Source organism: Blennius ocellaris, assembly GCF_963422515.1.
Source record: "Blennius ocellaris genome assembly, chromosome: 4".
Taxonomy (NCBI): Eukaryota; Metazoa; Chordata; class Actinopteri; order Blenniiformes; family Blenniidae; genus Blennius; species Blennius ocellaris.
The window spans coordinates 451,139-472,633 of NC_137653.1; the positions used below are offsets into that span (position 1 = coordinate 451,139).

The 21,495-nt window shown below is 48.7% G+C and overlaps 1 protein-coding gene across 1 annotated transcript in view; it reads right to left on the reverse strand.

The window, feature by feature from the left end:
• ptprt (protein tyrosine phosphatase receptor type T) overlaps positions 1–21,495 on the reverse strand; it is a gene marked incomplete at both ends in the record, with an annotated part of 294,857 nt that overhangs the window by 136,495 nt on the left and 136,867 nt on the right. The window contains 3 exon segments of the mRNA XM_080495323.1: positions 1,931–2,033; positions 4,307–4,508; positions 12,144–13,513. Of these exon segments, the coding sequence (XP_080351449.1) occupies positions 1,931–2,033; positions 4,307–4,508; positions 12,144–13,513 (1,675 nt within the window).

Below are 21,495 nucleotides of genomic sequence, written 5' to 3' on the forward strand. Positions count from 1 at the left end.
TGTATGTTTCTGTGAAGGGCCAATTAGACCGGCTCCCGTTTGGCAGCTTTCATAAAAGATAATTGCTGATGACCAAAGAGGAGTTCTTCTCTCTCTCTCTCTCTCTCTCTCTCTCTCTCTCTCTCTTTCTTGGCCTTGTCCAGGTGAAACATCCGTTCCTAAATAGTTTCCAGAGAGTGGATGAGCGATGAAGAATCTTCACACGTGTGTTTAGAAACGTGATGGTTGTCTAATGTGGACTCCACGTGACATTTTAACACTTTAAATGAACAATTCTCTCTTTTTTCCTCTCGCTCTTCCTTCATTTCCGCCGCCAAGTTAAACCTCACAGGCTGCGATGCTTCCAAAGCAACATCAGCAACAAAAACCCCCACAAACAAGCCAGTCCTTTGTCGTGGTGTGGTCCAGCAGAAGCTCCTGGTTGCCCCCCCCCCCCGCCGGCCCCGGGAACATGGGACACTTGTACACAACGCCACAGGCAAACACATCAAGGAGCTGATCAGCGGCTGGTGAACAGCAGAGGACGTGAGCGGCGCCGGTTCAACACGGGATCATTTACCCGTTTGATTAATGATGACATTCGGTGCAGGATTGATAGAAATGAACAGCGAAGCAGTGACCTGCGCTCACATTTCACCAATTCCAGTCTCAAATTGAGGAGATAGATATATTTTCCGTGCGGCCGTTTAAATTCAATGGATGAGATCACATGTTCACTAAAAAACTTTTGATTTAAAATACATAAATAAATAAAAATGACATGAAAAAACGAGAGGAAATAAGTTGGTTGATTTTGTTTTCACAGCAGAGCGAGACGTCGTCTTAACCGTCTGGGGCCGGCGGACGCACCGGCCCGTCCTCGTCACATGACCGTCTGAAAAGACAGTAGCGTCACAGCACAGCGTCATCTGGTCCAGTGTTTCAATCCGTGTCCAAAGTGCAGATATAAAACTACAAGCTGGTTTTTAAATGACGTTGATCGCCCAAATAAAAGGGGAGTCAAGTGCCAGCAAAAGTGGTGGAGAAAACTTCTAGTCACTTTACTGTCGAAGGTCAGCGGCCGTGGAGGAAAAAAAACACATTTCGTCAGAAACTTTGGAGCTCCTTCTAATTCCGTCTGGCCAGACGATGGCAGCGTTGTGGAAACGCCGACAGAGGAAGTGGTGGAGATATGAGGACAAATATGTGTGACCTTTTATAAATAGTTTTACCAAAACGCCTGAGGCAGTGCTTCTATTTCACTGTAAATATCTGTATACAACTGTTTGTTCAGTCCTGTTTTGATACATTTTAGTTAATTGTAGTTTAGATTTACTTTACAAGTAAACAAAATGATTCGTTAACCATGTCTGTGACTTTTATAGTCAATAAATCTGTTTTTACCACCCGAATTTGTAATTTTATGGTGTTTTTAGATCCACTGTTTTAATACAGTGTGCCAAAGTGATGAAAATACTTCAGATATGCATTTATGAGGTTGTCCTGAACAAAATGACACCAAAAAAGGCAAAGTTTAAGAATTTTATATCTGAGATATAAAGGAAAAATCAATTGTAGTGAAAAACGGCACAAAATGCTTCAGGCCCCGAAGGGTTAAAACGCTGAATATGTCTGTATGTGCCTGCGGTTGTGTGTTTTCCCACAACGATGTGGTTTCTACATCCCTTCGTGGCGACGAGGAGCTTCAGTCCAGACAAATCAGACATTTCAGCCTCGTGTGTCCTTCGTCTTCACGACGCAGCTTCCAGACTCCAGTGGTGATAAAACGTTTCAGTCCCCAGAGAACAGGAGGGACGGGAGGCGGCTCTCCGGCTTCGGCTGCGTGGAAATTGAACTGATCTGTGTGACGCTAAGGGTTTGAAAAGACGCCCTGGAGGAGGAGGAGGAGGGGGAGGAGCCTCAGGGGAAGGGGGCGGAGTCTGCAGCGTACCTGATGGGGGCTCCACGGGACTGGGCGGGCTTCAGCAGGATGGTGATGGTGGTCTCCGTCTCGTTGAGCGGCGCTTCCGAGTCGTACTCGGGCATCATGGGAGCTGGAAGAGAAGTGAAACACCTGTTTTAGTTCCCCAGAGAGAAATCTACCTTTTTTTTTTACTTTCTTTCTGTCTTTAGTCAGACACATCAGCTCCTCTGAAACCCTTCAAGGTCGATTATTGTGCAGAGAAATACCAAGAGGTCAGGAGGCGAGACGTGGAGTTTGAAGAACGCAGCAAAACGACTCAGGTCCTGTTATTGCAATGGCTCGTTTGAGTCTCTGCAGACAAAGACGTCCATGTGTGGATCTGAAAACCTTATACGGGTTTATATTGACAGTCTTCTGCGACAGGGGTGGGAGTTTCTGCCCTCAATAGAGACTGTCAGGCGCTTCTGCCATGTGTCTCCTTCCCTGCACAGCCTTCATTAAACCAAGTGATGAGTCAAGTACGAAATATCTGGTAATGCTTATTATAAGGTAGTACTTAACGGACCTTAAAGTCCTTGAAAATGTGGTCTTGAGTATGAATAGAACCTGCCGGGACTGAACTGAGCCTGTGAGTCGAGACTGAGGGAAAAAATTTTCACCTCAGACATACAAAGGAACAAACTTCGTGGGGTGGATTCTAAGACATTTACAGGTAGGGGTGTGTGTGTGTGTGTGTGTGTGTGTGTGTGTGTGTGTGTGTGTGTGTGTGTGTGTCAGCTCAACTCATGCTAATTGAACTTTAATCGCAGTATTTCAGGAACGTTACAGGAAGTCCTTCCTCCCCGCGGCAATAAGACTTTTTAACTCTTCTCCCTCCGTCAGCCTCCATCACCACCTGGACTAAATTACATTGATACTTATATTATATCATATATTTCATATGGCATATTGCATGTACATATACATATATTTATACATGTGCAAGTACACTATTACCATTGGTATTATTATTATCATTATTATTATTATTATTATTATTATTATTATTACTGATATATATATATATATATATAGTTATTGTTATATTATTGCTACCATTATTACTAGTACTATACACGAGTATCATACACTATTTCACACTGTTATTATCTGTATTATTATTATTATTATTATTATTATATAATACCTACTTCTAATGGCTCTGCCACTGCACCTTACTATTTATTGATCTTGCTTTGATCTCCTGCTTATTTCTAAGTGCCCATGTTCCGTTCTGTGTTTTACTTTATGTCTTATACCCACATATTTTTATTTTGTACTTTTATTACTATTCTATCGTATTTTATAATATTCGTATGTACCAGATTGCTGCAACAAGACAATTTCCCTTCGGGGCTGAATAAAGTAATTATCTATATGTATCTATCTATTTGAAGACAGCAGCTCTGGTCTTCTCAGTCCCAAACTGCCAGGAAGAGACGGACGTGTGTCTCGGAGCCCAAAGTTTAACGAGACATTCAATTACTAAACACACGACCTCGTATAGGAGGAGCAGGAGCCTTTAGAGGGGAAGGCATCAACAGCCCTTCCTCCTCCTCCTCCTCCTCCTCCTCCTCCTTCTCCTTCATCCATCCTTGTCTTTCCGTCTGCACCATTTAATTTAAATCTCTGCTGAGATAATGAAGATTGGAGATGGCGTGACATTTGTGTGGCGGGAGCCGCCGCCGCCATGTGAGGCAGCGCCACGTCGGCGTTGAGGTTTGGAAGGATGACGGGTGGAGGTTCAGCGGAAAGGTCGCCGGAGGTGTTCACAGATGCCACGGCGCTCATAACACCGACGACACGTTACACCTTGCCTGAGCAGGACTGGAGGCGCTTCACAGAAGTAGGTTTAATTTAGAAACACTCGTCTTTCGTGCGATTTAATTGACAGATGTGTCATGAAACGGCACAGCGGTCCGACTTTTAGCAGCTGAAACGCAGAAACCGTGGTGCGTTGCTGAATTAAGAACGGAGAAGTGCTCTTATGTTGGTTCTTTGTCCTTTGATTGTGGTGCCGTGAACCGAACCGACACCAACACATAAATAAGCCGTCGATATGTGAGATTGTCACTTTGTCTCAACAAAGATCAAAGTGACAAGCCAACATCATCACATAAACACATAAATAAGCCGTCGATATGTGAGATTGGTCACTTTGTCTCAACAAAGATCAAAGTGACAAGCCAGCATCATCACATAAACACATGAATAAGCCGTCGATATGTGAGGTTGTCACCTTGTCTCACAAAGATCAAAGAGACGCCAATGAAAAGTGACGAACAAACAGAAACTTGACCCCAGAACTGCGAGCGAAGCAGCTAAAGAGGCCGACGTGAAGAGAAAGACAGACCGGAGGCTCACCTGCGATCTTGGTGGAGATGCGCGTGGTGACGGGCGGGCCGAAGCCCTTGTTGGTGGAGGCCTTGAGGGTGAAGAAGTAGGTGGTGCCCGGGTAGAGTCCCACAAACAGGTGGTGGGTCTCGTTCTTCAGCTTGAACACTCGTCCCCTCTGGGTGGTCAGATCGGCGCTCGGGTCCAACGAGCTCAGAGCCTTGTAGGTGATCTGGAGGAGAAAAGCTCGTTTACACATTCCAGCTCGACTGTGATGGAATCTCTACGTCTGACTCTGGTTCTGCAGGTTCTTCCTGTTGAGATTCACTGTCTCCATATGGAATAGGTCAGTTTTTCTGTGTAACACTGCCTCAAAGTGAGCGTGTTGTTTTAAATAAATCCTTTCAAAATGTACTTTAAAGGAGTCAGATTATATAGAATCCACTTCCTGAAGGTTCTCCAGCAGTACTGACCGTCTCCACATCTGGAACCACCTCCTAAAGGTTCTCCAGCAGTACTGACCGTCTCCACATCTGGAACCACCTCCTAAAGGTTCTCCAGCAGTACTGACCGTCTCCACATCTGGACCGACGCCCCAGAAGAAGACAGTGTGTCCTCTCTCTCCCCGACTTGTTCCAGGTTTTAAAAAGTGTGTTGCTCCAAGCAGCCAATCAGAAATCAAACCCTATAGAGTGTCATCGGGGGTTCAGCCAATCACAGTCAAGGTAGGCTCCTCCCCCTTTGACTCCTCCCACAATCAGGCAGCTCTGCTCTGGCACATGGCGCCACGAGAGGAAGTACCTCCTCCTCTGCCCATAGATGGGCGTGTCAGTGGGCGGAGCCAGTCCAGCTCACACAGACACAGCAAGGGAAAGCAAGAAACCTTGAATACCAGGGTTTTGGACCAAAGAGACTCATGTGAAAGTGTTGAAAAGATGCACAACATGATGCTTTAAAAGCAAAACACTCAAGAATGAATGTGAATGTTTTGTTAGTTTGCACCCCCCCCCCTCCCCTCCCCCTCCTCCCCTCACCCCCCCACTGTCAATCTGCTTCTGTCAATCTGAACAAATCCCCCCAAAACAATCAATGGCCACCGGTGAAATAGCCAGTTAAATACCACAGGGATCAATGGCGGCCTGTCAGTGAGGTTGTGTCTTTCCAGCACGTGGGAGTTTCTCCCCATGAGCTCCACTCCGAGACGGGAACCAATCGAGCAGATTGACCTGCAGCCACTAAAGCGCAAAACGCTTCAATAGGTCCTCTGTTAAAAGAACTGTCAATGTCTGCCGGAGTGTTGCTCCTGGCAAGTTTCCACACTGCAAAACCATCATTGACACACACACACACACACTCACACATGCATGGTAAAACACCGGAGGACAGCCGTCATTGTGAATGACAGTCAGTACAAAAGAATATTGACTGGTGGGAAAAAGCACATTAATAGCAGCTCGAGCCCAAACAATTTTCAGCACTTTGTGCCGGAGAGTCTGTCTGACATGACCTCACCGTGTTTCTGTTTGTCTTTCAGGATCAAAGTGGAAAAGTACCAAACACAGAGCGGCGGCGGGTCTGTTGGACCGACGGTCGGAGGACGGACAGACTGACCGTGACGTCCAGTCATGAATGAAATATTCATTATTAGTTTTAATGATCACATAGTTATAATTATTTTTCAATTTCCAGTAGTTTACAGTTTCTAGGTTTGAAAGTGTCAGCATGTTGCGCTTCTCATGGCCAAATGACTCGACACCGCTGTTTCCTGGTACGGCAGAGAGGCACCGACTCCGGCGCCATCTTACTGTGAAGGTCACGCCCCCTTCCCGACAACCACACCCTCTCCTGAAGGCCACACCCCCTTCCCAACAACCACACCCTCACATGAAGGCCACACCCCCTTCCCAAAAACCACACCCTCACATGAAGGCCACACCCTCTACATAAGAACACACCTCCTTCCCAAAGACCACACCCCTGATGGCCACACCCTTTCCCAAATGACCACACCCCTCCCAAAAACCACACCCTCTCCTGAAAGCCACACCCTCTCCTGAAGGCCACGCCCCCTCCCGAAGGCCACGCCCCCTCCCGAAGGCCACACCCTCTCCTGAAGGCCACGCCCCCTCCCGAAGGCCGACTGCTGCTCTGCCTTTGCCGGTCATATCCAGTCTGGGTGTTTGCTCATGTCTCGTCAGTTCCACAATTTCAAAATCATTTACGTAAAAAGTCAGATGCTACAAACACAAGTTTTAAACTGTATCAAGTATTAACGTAGTAGAAACTACAAACCTATACTTTATTAAATAATGTCATAACTTGAAATGTCGTTTCAATAACTCTCCAATAGTGTAAAAGAATATTAGAGCCAATATTGTAATAACATCTTGCCGACAACTTAACAGGTTATAACACTATTGGAAGGTTTTTCCGATACTGAAGAAGCGTAAAAAAAAAAAAAATCCAATAACAAATAAAGTAAGAACAAATAAAAGCGCTCTATTCATTGGAAATTAAAATACTTTTTTAATAATTTGTCAAAAATGCATAACGAAGATGGCGTCAAGAATCATACATTCATTTCAGATCTGTAATATCAAGCAATTGCTCTCGATCATGGTTGTTAAACCAAATCAGTAATATTTTACATTATTGGAAATCTAATGGCCATTAAAAGGGTTTTTGAGGGAGAATATATAATCTTATCATCAATAATATTAATCTGGTCTCTGCAGCCTCAAACTGTCACATTGAAGGTGATTTTAATGGATCCTGGAAACCCACAGCTGTAAACAACAGAACGAACTGTCATGAGGGCGTTTGGCGTTCAACCAGGCAGAAGGTGGTGCAAACTACACCCTCCGTACACGTCTGAATGGACGGGTGACACGAGTTAAAAAGCAGGAATGAACCGTCCACCCATCTAACCGTTAAACCTCTTTATAGAGCCGCGGCGGTAGAGACGATCTCAGGGTGGTTCTAACGATTGAAATAACCTCCAGCTTGGAAACAGTTCAGTTTCCTCTCTTCAGCCTTCAACCACAACTTTCCCTCCAGCACGACTGCAGCGCGGTACACAGCAGAGAGGCTCGCAGCCGATATTACAAAAAAGTACTCAGAAATCAGCATGACGGAGCCCAACATGCAGAGAAACAAACAACACCACCATAAACTTCGTGGTTTGGATGGATCCAGAGAGCAGCTGTGTGATCCACTATTCCCTCTGGCCTTTCTGTCACATCGTCTCTGGTCCGTCCAACAACAACCATCAAACAGAATACATGAATGAAACTCAACTGCGATGCTCTGGACCCAACAACACATGTGTGATCTGACAAAGGGTGCTTCTGTCTTTGTGGAGTGACGTTGAAACAAAGAGGAGGGAGAGGCGAGTGGAAACGACAAGAAGCACAACAAAAAGACGAGAAGAACAAAGGAAAGACTAACAGGAGTTTTGATTTAATGGAAGCTGCACAAGCAAACAATGAGGGAGGCTGTCGGCCATATTTTAACTCTGGAGTTATTCAACAATTGTTTGAGAACAAAACCAACACGGTTCAGGATGAAACCCGGGAAGGAGGGGAAAACAAAAAGAAATGAAGTGGTGGAGATGGATGTTTGCTTAAAGGAGGAGGAGGAGGAGGAGGAGAAAGAGGAAGAGGAAGAGGAAGAGGAGAAGAGCTCTCACTGCTCCATAAACGGACTGAACTCTGAAGAACTGGGTGCCTCGACTCGACTCGAGAACGTTTGAACGTGTGCAGGGACGAGGGGAAGAGACGGGAAAAGGAGGAGGAGAAGAAGAAGAAGAAGAAAGAAGGAAGGAAGCTCGACCAAATAAAGGAGCTTAATTCATCTGACAGACGCAAGATTCAAAACGTATTTCACGCCAAGCTAAACAACACATCTTAGCATTTCAACATTTTTGTTTTGTTTTTTTGCAGAGCATGAAGCTGATGAACGGATGAGCTGATGAACGGATGAGCTGATGAACGGATGAGCTGATGAACGGATGAGCTGATGAACGGATGAGCTGATGAACGGATGAGCTGATGAACGGATGAGCTGAAGAACGGATGAGCTGATGAACGGATGAGCTGAAGAACGGATGAGCCGATGAACGGATGAGCCGATGAACGGATGAGCCGATGAACGGATGAGCCGATGAACGGATGAGCCGATGAACGGATGAGCCGATGAACGGATGAGCTGGGTGACGATATGCCAATCAACAACTATCACAGGATCGCCATGACAACGTGGTCACGGTGACGGCGAGAAAAGCCCATTGGCATCAATCAGAATCCAGACCCAGATGGACTCGGCTCACTGATTGGTCCGGACCGAACGAGGAAGCCCCGCCTCTTTAGCCCGTGGTGGCTAGGCTAGTTAGCGCGTGGCTAATGGCTCGTGGGTTTTTTTTTCCCCATGAAGAGACTCTGGTCCAGATCAAACAGGGTGTGAAGAGGCCCGGAGACCCAGACAGGAAGTGATCTCACGGTAACACCATGTGATCAGGACGAACACTAAAGGTGCTTCTGCTTTGATCTGCTGCACACAGAAGCCTTGCGGCGGGACAGCGAGACAGGAAGTCGTCCTCCAAGAGGATAAACTGACCCTCAGACGTCCACCTCAATCTGTGCATGGTGTCGTACTGAGAAACCCTTGATTTCAAGGTATCCCCAGGTTCTTCTGTATTCGGAGCTGGTCTCCGGTCCACCGCCGCGACGTGAGACTCCAGGGCCTCGTCGCAACAACAAGCTGCTCCGCCAAGGCTGTAAATACAACTCTGCTTTCCCGTGCAGCAGATTCTCAAGGCAAACACGCCGCGATAAAGCCGAGCTACGAAGGCCCTCATAACCCTTCAATTTAACCCTTCGGGGCCTGAAGCATTTTGTGCCGTTTTTCACTACAGTTGATTTTTCCTTTATATCTCAGATATAAAATCCTTAAACTTTGCCTTTTTTGGTGTCATTTTGTTCAGGACAACCTCATAAATGTATTTCTGAAGTATTTTCATCACTTTGGCATACTTTATTAACACGGTGAATCTAAAAACACCATCAAATTACAAATTCGGGTGGTAAAAACAGATTTATTGACTATAAAAGTCACAGACATGGTTAACGAATCATTTTGTTTACTTGTAAAGTAAATCTAAACTATAATTAACTAAAATGTATCAAAACAGGACTGAACAAACAGTTGTATACAGATATTTACAGTGAAATAGAAGCACTGCCTCAGGCGTTTTTGTAAAACTATTTATAAAAGGTCACACATATTTGTCCTCATATCTCCACCACTTCCTCTGTCGGCGTTTCCACAACGCTGCCATCGTCTGGCCAGACGGAATTAGAAGGAGCTCCAAAGTTTCTGACGAAATGTGTTTTTTTTCCTCTCCACGGCCGCTGACCTTCGACAGTAAAGTGACTAGAAGTTTTCTCCACCACTTTTCCTGGCACTTGACTCCCCTGCCGCAACTCAGGCCGACAGCTAAACGCCTCTGAGACCGCGGACCAAACCTCCAGCCAACGGATGGCGGGGGTCTGAAATGCAGCCGAAAGCCCTGGAAAGGGCTGCCGACGTCTCCGGGGCCCCCGGGAGTCCGCCTGAATAAAACATGTTGAATCAATAGCTATTTATACAGGCTGGGACTCCGGGGCTGGAACAATAAAATATCATCTATTTCATCTACGCTGCAGTTTTGGTTTGCACGTCGATGGCTGTTATTTTATAAGTCATGAATGGCTCTCGATATTTTTATGGGCTCCAGTCGCTCCCTCTCTATCTCTGCACACATCTTCACTACCCGTCTCTCCCTCCCTCCCTTTTATTACTCCAAACAGGGTTTTTTTTTTTCAGTTTTCCAAGGATTTTCTTTCCAGACTTTTCGATTTCTCTCCGTCTTCTTTCTCCACTCCGTCCTCAGGTTCCCCTCCCCCCCCTCATAGTTGATGTACTTGGAATCGGTGGAGCCATAAAGCTCAGGTTGTTTTATTGGCCAATGAAAAGGCAGGCGTGCAGCGGGGCAGTGCATCTTGGGTAATAGAGTGTGTGTCTGTGGGGGATAACTCAGCGGGGAGAAGGTGTGTGAATGTGTGAGTGATTGAATTAGTGAGTAAGCAAGGGGGAGGGGGGGAGGAGTAAACGGAGGATCTGACAGAACGGAGGCGGAGAAAACGACAAGAAAGGAAAGAGACTGGAAGGAAAAACATCTTTGGAGGAAACGACAGAACAAACCAGAAGAAAACAACAACATGTGTGATTGAAAAAAGAAAAGCATGATGGAGTCAGAACCAGTCCGGCTCAGAACCACCAAGCAGAACATCGACCGGTTTCTGTTTCAAGAGTTGAAAGTCTATCAAAGGATCACGTGTCTGTTTTGGGGTTCATTTAGAAAGAGCAACAAGTTGATAGGAGCACTTCCACTGCATGAGTGGTGTACATCCCGCTCCATCCTGCTCCATCCTGCTCCATCCCGCTCCATCCCGCTCCATCCCGCTACATCCCGCTCCATCCCGCTCCATCCCGCTACATCCCGCTCCATCCCGCTCCATCCTGCTCCATCCTGCTCCATCCCGCTCCATCCTGCTACATCTCGCTCCATCCCACTACATGCTGCTACATCCTGCTCCATCCCGCTACACCCTGCCACATCCTGCTCCATCCCGCTACACCCTGCTCCATCCCGCTCCATCCTGCTACATGCTGCTACATCCCACTACACCCTGCCACATCCCGCTCCATCCCGCTCCATCCCGCTACATCCTGCTCCATGCTGCTCCATGCTGCTACATCCTGCTCCATCCCACTACATGCTGCTACATCCTGCTACACCCTGCTCCATCCCGCTACACCCTGCCACATCCTGCTCCATCCTGCTCCATGCTGCTACATCTCGCTCCATCCTGCTCCATCCCACTACATGCTGCTACATCCCGCTCCATCCCACTACATGCTGCTCCATCCCGCTACACCCTGCTCCATCCCGCTACACCCTGCCACACCCTGCTCCATCCCGCTACACCCTGCCACATCCTGCTCCATCCCGCTCCACTCTGCTCCATCCCGCTCCATCCTGCTACATCCCGCTACACCCTGTCACATCCTGCTCCATCCCGCATAAATTGAGTTCTGTGTGTGTGTGTGTGTGTGTGTGTGTGTGTGTGTGTGTGTGTGTGTGTGTGTGTGTGTGTGTGTGTGTGTGTGTGTGTGTGTGTGTGTGAGCACGTTGAGCCTTCCAGAATAAAGCATGTTCACGAGTCTCCATGTGTCCTGCTGAATGCCGTTTCAATTTAGTTTTGTCACTTCCTATTTCCCCCTCTCTTCTGTTCTCCGCTCTCCGTTTTGTTTTATTAGAAAACACGCCGCCGTTTCATTCCCCGCTATCTTAACGTCGTTGCCGGCCGTCCCGCCGAATTAGGCCGGCGCCGCGGCGACGTGTCCGCTCTCCCCGCTCCGTCTTTATCACGCCACCGTTTCCACTTGAGAGGGATTTCAGATTGTTTACTGCCTCTCCACTTCCCAGGCGTTTAGCAGACGCTCCCGTCCGCGGCGCCGTATAAACCAAGAGAAATGCTTTCAGGTGGTCGTAAAGACTCTCCGTCACGCCGTCATCGGCCGGTCACACTGGCGCCGAGCATTACTGCTCTCCGCCGCTTCCACATCCTCCCGTATTTACACCGACCCGGAGCTCCGGAGTGTAAAACATCTTCTGTGCAGTTCTGCACATTAAGAAACGTCTTGATCGGCGGAACGTCCTCCTTTTCCTTTTCCTGCACTTCGTCCACTCGTCTGCTGTCCGTCTGAAGGGACGCTGCTTTGACTCGCTGGGCGCCGCCTCCACAGTTGCGTGAAGTGTCCCCACTGTCCTCATGGTCCCCACCGTCCTCATGGTCCCCACTGTCTCCACCGTCCTAATGGTCCCCACTGTCTCCACCGTCCTAATGGTCCCCACTGTCTCCACCGTCCTCATGGTCCCCACTGTCCCCATGGTTCCCACTGTCCCCACCATCCTCATGGTCCCCACTGTCCCCACCGTCCTCATGGTCCCCACCGTCCCCACCATCCTCATGGTCCCCACCATCCTCATGGTCCCCACCGTCCTCACCATCCTCATGGTCCCCACCGTCCTCATGGTCCCCACTGTCCCCACCGTCCTCATGGTCCCCACTGTCTCCACCGTCCTAATGGTCCCCACTGTCTCCACCGTCCTCATGGTCCCCACTGTCCCCATGGTTCCCACTGTCCCCACCATCCTCATGGTCCCCACTGTCCTCATGGTCCCCACCGTCCCCACCATCCTCATGGTCCCCACCATCCTCATGGTCCCCACCGTCCTCACCATCCTCATGGTCCCCACCGTCCTCATGGTCCCCACTGTCCCCACCGTCCTCATGGTCCCCACTGTCCCCACCATCCTAATGGTCCCCACTGTCTCCACCGTCCTAATGGTCCCCACTGTCTCCACCGTCCTCATGGTCCCCACTGTCCCCATGGTTCCCACTGTCCCCACCGTCCTCATGGTCCCCACTGTCCCCACCGTCCTCATGGTCCCCACCGTCCCCACCATCCTCATGGTCCCCACCATCCTCATGGTCCCCACCGTCCTCACCATCCTCATGGTCCCCACCGTCCTCATGGTCCCCACTGTCCCCACCGTCCTCATGGTCCCCACTGTCCCCACCATCCTCATGGTCCCCACAGTCTCCACTGTCCCCACCGTCCTCATGGTCCCCACTGTCCCCACCATCCTCATGGTCCCCACAGCCTCCACTGTCCTCATGGTCCCCACAGTCTCCACCGTCCTCATGGTCCCCACCGTCCTCATGGTCCCCACCGTCTCCACCATCCTTATGGTCCCCACAGTCTCCACCGTCCCCACCATCCTCATGGTCCCCACAGTCTCCACCGTCCCCACCGTCCTCATGGTCCCCACAGTCTCCACTGTCCCCACTGTCCTCATGGTCCCCACTGTCTCCACCATCCTCATGGTCCCCACAGTCTCCACCGTCCCCACCATCCTCATGGTCCCCACTGTTTCCACCATCCTCATGGTCCCCACAGTCCCCACCGTCCTCATGGTCCCAACTGTCCCAAACGTTCCCACCGTCCTCACAGTCCTCATGGTCCCCACTGTCCCCACCGTCCACACCTTCCCCTCCTTCCACAGTGTCCCCACAGTCCTTATGGTCCCCACCGTCCACCCCGACACCTCCATCACTCTGGACACACTCCCTGTTGGTGGAGCAACTTGAAGTTTGTATTTGGGACAAAGTGTTCTGCTGCTTCCTCACTTCGTAATGTCAAGACATTCTGGGTCATTAGGAACACACACACACACACACACACACACACACACACACACACACACACACACACACACACACACACACACACACACACACACACACACACACACACACACACACACACACACACACACACACACACACACACACACACGCACACGCACACGCACACGCACACGCACACGCACACGCACACACGCACACACACAGTGGAGTTCTACGTACTGATATAAAAACACAAACGGTAAAGAAACATCCTCCGCGTCCCATTTTTCTGTTTTCAGCAGGAAAAGCCGACTGGAGGAGAGAAAAAACAGCGACAGACAAACAATAGCTCAGTAATATTGTGCGCTGTGTGTTATCTCCACTGCTGTCATCCAGTCAGAGCAGGAGGGAGGGAGGGGACTAAATATAGCCTGATGAAACGTACTGCAGCCGGCGGGATTGTTCTGGCTGAGATAAATACACACAAGTGTGAGGAGCAGTCGGTAAACAGCCGGCCGTTAAAGAGATCAATCATCTAATCAGGCCGTCCAATCAGCAGTGGAGAGGCTCTGGGGGGGAAATATATCATTTAACAAATGACAGGATACCAAACCTCTCGCATCCTGTCGTTTGTCGACTGAACGTTGTCATCAGAATCACCGGCGTCCCAAACCGCCGCGGCATCAAAGACTCAAAGACTCAAAGACTCCTCAAACTCTGATTCAGCGCTGGAAGAGGCGAATCAGAGCGGCGGTGTTGAAGTCAGCCGGCGGTGACAGGCTGACAGGAAACGGCCCGGATCGGCATCGGTGACGCCTGTTTGACAGGCGCACTGCTACATCCTGACACATCCTGCTCCATCCTGACACATCCTGCTCCATCCTGCTACATTCTGCTCCATCCTGCCTCATCCTGCTACATCCAGCTCCATCCTGCTCCATCCTGACACATCCTGCTCCATCCTGCTCCATCCTGCTCCATCCTGCTCCATCCTGCACCATCCTGCCACATCCTGCTACATCCTGCTCCATTCTGCTCCATCCTGCTCCATTCTGCTCCATCCTGCTCCATCCTGCTACATTCTGCTCCATCCTGCTACATTTCATTACATCCTGCTCCATCCTGCTACATTCCGCTACATCCTGCTCCATCCTGCTACATCCTGCTACATTCTGCTCCATCCTGCTCCATCCCGCCACATCGTGCTCCATCCCGCTACATTCTGCTCCATCCTGCTCCATCCTGTTCAACCTGGTGAACGTCAGAACTCTGACTGCTCGTGTTTGATCATGTGTTTCTAGTTGATCGTTGTGTTGATATGCAGACGAAAGTCCTGTTTACAGGGACGACCTGGTCAAGGTGTCGGCCTCAACCACAAATAATCCAAACGCATTAAACTCATCAGCAGCGATTTTCCTTCTCAGCACATTGACGCTGCTGCCTGGACTCATTCCTCCGTATGCTGACGACATACTTTTATTTGTTTGTATTATGATGATGAAGGACTAACATGAGTAACGTTTAAGTTTTCAGAGATGTTGGAATGAGGCAATGAAGCTCTGATTGGCTGGAGAGATTAGTGCGTGTGTGTGTGTGTGTGTGTGTGTGTGTGTGTGTGTGTGTGTGTGTGTGTGTGTGTGTGTGTGTGTGTGTGTGTGTGTGTGTGTGTGTGTAATCCCCTCCTCTTTGATTACTGGCAGACAGATTACCGCCTCCCTTCGCGCTCCACCGAGTTCCACTGCGTCTCATTGATCCGCTCTATTATTTCACCCCATTGATTCACACAGTGGAGTTCAGCTCGCTGGAAAAGCGCCGGCCGGTTAGCGCCGGGCGATCCGGGCGATCCGGGCTGATGAGACAGAACCTGTTGACGTTTTCCCAAATCATTCAAGCTGACAAAAGAAAAGGTTGTTTTTTTTTTCCCCTTTTTTATTTTACTTAATTGCAAAGCAACAAGTTTCCTATTCTTTTGAAGATGACTTCATTATTCTACATGAGCAGGGCTTAACAATGATTCTGTCCATAATAATTAAAGGTAAACAATCTTTCTTGATTCGCGTTTTTTTGCTCCCTTACTTACATTAAGTGAAGTGAACAGAGCTCAGCCTCAATAAGCAGTACTTCAGATTATCCGGTGTAAGTATCTGTATCATTTTGAGTCTGTTTACTTTAAAAACAGGACGTAATCTGCCGCTCAGTTCTCTTCATCCAGATGGAGGATTAAGTGAAGTCGTAATGAGATTAAGTGTCCGAACGTTGAAGAGATGAAATACAACTGACGGCTTGTTTTTTTTTTCTAATAGCAAGTTGATAGAAACTGAAGTTAGTGTTTCATTTAATTTGTCTTTTGACTTCATCCCAGTGTGTCGCCCTGCTCAGGGTCTGGACCTCAGGAGGAAGTCCGGCCTTCCAGACGACGACGACCCCCCCGTCACCCCGCTGCTCCCCTCCTTCCTTCCCTCCTTCCTTCCCTCCTTCCTTCCCTCCCTCCTTCCCCTCCTTCCCTCCCTCCCTCCCCTCCTTCCCTCCCTCCTTCCCCTCCCTCCCTCCTTCCCCTCCTTCCTTCCCTCCCTCCCTCCTCCCCTCCTTCCTTCCCCTCCCTCCACTCCTTCCCACCCTCCCCTCCTTCCCTCCCTCCTTCCCCTCCCTCCACTCCTTCCCCTCCCCTCCTTCCTTCCTTCCCTCCCTCCCTCCTTCCCCTCCCTCCCTCCCTCCTTCCCCTCCATCCCTCCCTCCTTCCCCTCCCTCCCCTCTTCCCTCCCTCCCTCCCATCCCTCCCCTCTTCCCTCCCTCCTCCCCTCCCATCCCCTTATCCTCTCCCTCCCTCCTTCCCCTCCCCTCCCTCCCCTCCCTCTCACATCTAGTAGTAACTAGTATTAACCACATGTTTTTCAAATGTACTAAAGTGGTGCATTATGTAATAACTGTTGCCCTTTATCCAAGTTTCTGTTGTATGAAGCATGAATCTGTGGAACGTCCCGACCGTCTTCTGTGTCGACAACATGAAGACCACAGATCGAGTCGTAACCGTGATTCAAGTGATTGACTGTCTTTTTAACTTTATGGAACGGAAATGAGTTGTTGAAGTTTTCTGAGCCCAAAAAGAAAAGATATTTGATTTGTATTTGAGGAATTGAGGAGTTTGGGGGATTCAACTATGAATAGAACAAATAAAGATTTGTGTTTGTCATAATGAAGGTAAAGTTTCAACTATAAAAGATGCTGAAAGACCTCTTTTCGTATTTAAGTTGATATATATATATATATATATTTTTTTTTTTTTTCCTTTCTGAGGTTGTGGAAAATCTGATCAGAGAAAAAGTCTTTTGAACTTCATCCATTGGAAAAGTGTGCGTTGCCTCTTTGTGGGCTGAAGACGCCGGAGCAGCGACATGAATATTTCAGAACCCCAGGAAGAATCTCTCTCTCACACACACACACACACACACACACACACACACACACACACACACACACACACACACACACACACACACACACACACACACACACACACACACACACACACACACACACACACACACACACACACACACACACACACACACACACACACACACACACACACACACACACACACACACACACCCCTAGACAGGTGTAGGTTCCCCGGGTCGGCCCGGGAGGCAGGGTGACACAGTAAATGGAGTCGAGCAGCTCAAGGACTTGAAAGCTGCTAAATATAGGCCGTTATTGACAGAAATGAAAAACAATCCGGAGAAGAAAGGAAGGAGTCGCAGAGCGACGGGGAGAAGTTTAAGGTCTGATGAGAGACGGCTCGCCGCCGTTTGCAGAGGTAAACAATGTGACGAGGTGATTCCTGATGCAAACACACTCCTCCACATTTATTCCTGTCAACCTTGTTCCTCTCGCTCCGTTTCTATATTTGTCCTCTTGAAATGCTCATTATCTCCGGCACAAACAAAAGTCTGTCTGTGTGTCTGGATGCATGAGAACAGGGTTTCCACACTCCTTCATTTGACCATCAGCAGCTTGAATTAAACTTCCTGTGAAACACTGCAGCTTCGGTTTTGACACCAGAAACCACAAAAAAAGGTCGAATCGGCGAAAAGTCGTCTAAACCTTTCATAGTCGGAATCTGTGTTTTAGTTGAAGTCGAAGCGCTTTTCCCACTGAAGACGAGTCCAGGTGTTACTCGATCGTCTACTAGCCGCCCGAGCTAGCGGCTCCCGCTAGCCGCTAGCCGCCCGAGCTAGCGGCTCCGCTAGCCGCTAGCCGCGCGAGCTAGCGGCTCCCGCCGCCCGTGCTCCTTTCCTCCTCTCTGGTCTCTTCCAGGCTCAATCTTTCATCAAGGCTCATAAAACGCCGACTAGAACTTCAAAACACTGTAAAAACTTGGATATTTAGAGGAAACAAGTCGATATAAACACAACAGATCGAGATCTGCACAACTTGTGATGTCACGCATAGGCTCCGCCCATGAAGGAGAAGGATTCCCCCGATTTCCTCGGCTGGAGATGCAAAATTCAAATAACTTTGTTATGCGACAACAGTGGTGGGGCAGAGTCGGAGGAACCTTACAAGTAGACCACAACTATCGTTTTTTACAAAGTAGTGTTTTATATTTCACCGGGACTTTAAATATAATCAGATGTTTTCCTGGAATGAAAGGCCTTCATGTGTTTAGAACTCAAACTGGGCTCGTCTTGCTCTGCGGCGCTGCAGCGACCACGTCGACGTTCCTCACTGGAACCCCAGTCGGATCTGTGGCTCTTCCCTCGCTGTTGCTTTGCCGCATTCCCGAAGCGTCTCTAGCTCAGCCTTGCTTCTCCTTGTTGGCCAAGAAGTGAAGAGGATCAATGGCGAGAAGATCTCAGGTGGCGGCTGCGCTCTAATGAGAATCCATCATTCCTTTGTGGAGGGGGGAGAGACGGGAACGGCACCATATGTCTGCTGTTTGCAGCGTGGAACAAGAGGAACCTGGTGAAATAAATGCCGGAGTGGTTCCACTATTGATTTCTGTGATTGATTAAAGACTCCGCTTGAGGAGAGAGGAATTGAAGTGTAAAGTTATTCACATCCCAGACCAGACAAGAATAACTACATACTGTACTAGTAGCCCATTGCCTGGCTGTGTTGGATTAAACAGCACAAAGGTTTGTCAGCAAAACAGCCTTAATTCCCCCCCCCCCCACTCCCCCTTGCCGGCGCCTCTGCTGGGATTCGGCGCCGCCGGAGGGCTTTTAAGTGCTTTGAAATTCCCCCCCAGCGCGGACGAGGACGGTCACAGGTGCTTTAAAAAGCTCCCCAATGCAGCTGAACACCAAAATATCACATTTAGTGGCGTCTTAAAAAACAGGCTTACATTTAGAGGGCCACTTGAGGCTCAGCGGAAAAAGAGTAAAGCACAATCATGTTTGTCATCAAGCACTTCGGTCCTGTTTCTAACGTGTGTTGTTGCAGAATAACGCCCACATTACGCCTCACAGACGACCTTTGGCGTTCAGACGGATTCTAGGATGCCGACGTCTAAAAAGCTTTAACAGACAAATCCGTGTTTGTAGCTTGATAGCCTGTTGAACATTATCGTTCAGTCCAGCTAGAAATCACTTTTTTCTTTTAAACTCAGGAGCAGAAGGCGACGACGGCGCCGCCGCCTGGCGGTGACAGTAACAGACGCTCTGATCTCAACGCTCGCTCTTCCTGGAAGGAAGTGAGAAATGGCAGAATCGCTGAAAATGATGACGTTTCCACGTAAGGAGGGGCGGCTGCAGTTGTTCACGCGCAGAGAACAACGGGAGAATAACAGCATTCCAGTGCACAGACCAGCCAAGACGGACTGTTATTACTGTGACTGTCAAAATAAAAGCACCAAATCCCAGGAGAACGTGGCCCGGGAGTCACGACACCACGGAGGAAACCGCTGCTCCGTTCGTCTCTACTGAGCATGTGCAGAACGACCAGTTCCTGTGGCCGTGGCGAGCAGGACCAGGAGGTTCCACCGTCTTTTTCAAATGTTTTTCAGCGTCTCCGAGTGACCTTGTCACGTAAACGGACACCGAAAAACAGAAATGGCCGCATAAACAAGGCGCTAATGCTAATGCTAATGCTAATGCTAATGCGTGTGATTGATATACTAAAAACTGATTGTAACCCAAAGTGTGAGGTGCGCCCCCTGGTGGCGCAGTGCCAATGCAGGGGGAGGAGGGTGAAGCATAGACCAGAGTTTTCCAACCTCTGGAGTTTCCTCCAGATCGTCAGGGGAAATTATCACATTTCACATTTTGTTCTATAAAACCATCTGCTCTCACAGCGACAGTGTGTTGCAGAGTAATCATGTATAAATACTCTTCACCACTAGAGGGCAGCACAGAACTTTGCCGGTGAAATGTAAAGTGACAGACGTCAGTGTGGTTCATCTCCACCTCCTGCTACCATCTTGTATCAAAGTACTGTGTCAGTGACAGTGATGGAGAAGTTTTTGAAAACCAGGATCTCAGCTCTTCATCCATCAGGTCCAGGTTTCACACTGAGGGAGGCACTATTAAAAAAAGTCCTTGCTTTCTGGATTTACTGGATTCCTGTTGATAAAACTGTGATGAGAAAGACTTTATATTGTTAATAGAGGCTACAGAGTTTAACTTTTTAACATTTTCAGGTGGAGGTGTGACTCCAGATGTTTCCAAAGACAAAAGTGTGTCTTGGCTCAAAAAGGTTGAAAAACACTGCTGTAGACGATAATGTATTTTATGTTAACGACGCGTTCAGTGACATCACATAGTGACTTTATCAGCCAATCTAAGGAGACAAACATGAAAGTGATCAAAGTGGTGGTGTGCCTCCAGATGTTTCCAAAGAAAAAAGTGTGTCTCGGCTCAAAAAGGTAGAAAAACACTGGTATAGACTCAAGGTATAGAGTCAACGCAGAAGATGAAGACAAGTATTCTTCCAAAAAGCCGATAAACGGAGTCCCACTGAGCAGAACGACACTGTTAACAAACTGACATCAAAGATCACTTGAAATATTTCCTCCGTCAAGACGATGTAGTTTGGTTTATTCCATATATTGCAGTTTACTTCTTAATAGTTCAAACTGCTGCGGTGTGAAAAACCCGGCCGTGGACTTTCCTGGTTCAACACGTCGCTTCGCTTCCCGAACTGGAAGCTCTGCTGTCCGTTGGGAGTAAACGAGCGGAGCGCTGATCTCATGACTGCCCTCCGCCGCGCCGTGCTAATCAATGCTAGCCCTGTTGAACCAGCGGGGTTTCAGAAACGGCGCCTGCCGGAGGGGGGGGGGGGGGAGGTGAGGCGCCGACGGAGAAGAGCCCGCGACGCCCGGCTGGTCTGACGAGGCCGTCAGAGGAGGGATTGACAAGGTCGCGACCTCGGTGGGTTTTTTCTGGTCCTTCGCTCGTCTCAGTTGGCCGACTGTCAATATGGTTATATCGCGGGAGCGCTGACGGAGGGCAGCTACGTCTGCAAACATTCAACTCCAGACAAGAACACGGAGACTTTTAGTCCAGCAACAGCCTGAAATATCTTCCCGTCACATGTTTAAACCCCGAGAAATCAAAAGCACTGATTTTAACTGGCTGACAGTAAACGACTTCAACAAAATATATGGTATATTTGAGGGTATTTTTCTAACATGAAGATTAAATCTGCAGGCAAAAACCCACAAATCACAATCGCATCACTTCTGCAGTTATTTTTTTCAGATTTTGTTCCAAGAAAAGTTTTGCGTGAAGCCGCAACCTTTAGTGAAGAATGTGGTGGTTAGGTGAAGCTGCGAGGAGGCTGGAGAACAAAACGCTGCAAACATCAACAATGGGAGCACACACACACACACACACACACACACACACACTGGACACGTCTTCATTCAGCCTCTATATAGATGTTTTGTCCCACGTTCCACCCGGGGTGGTTAGATCCTCTGGT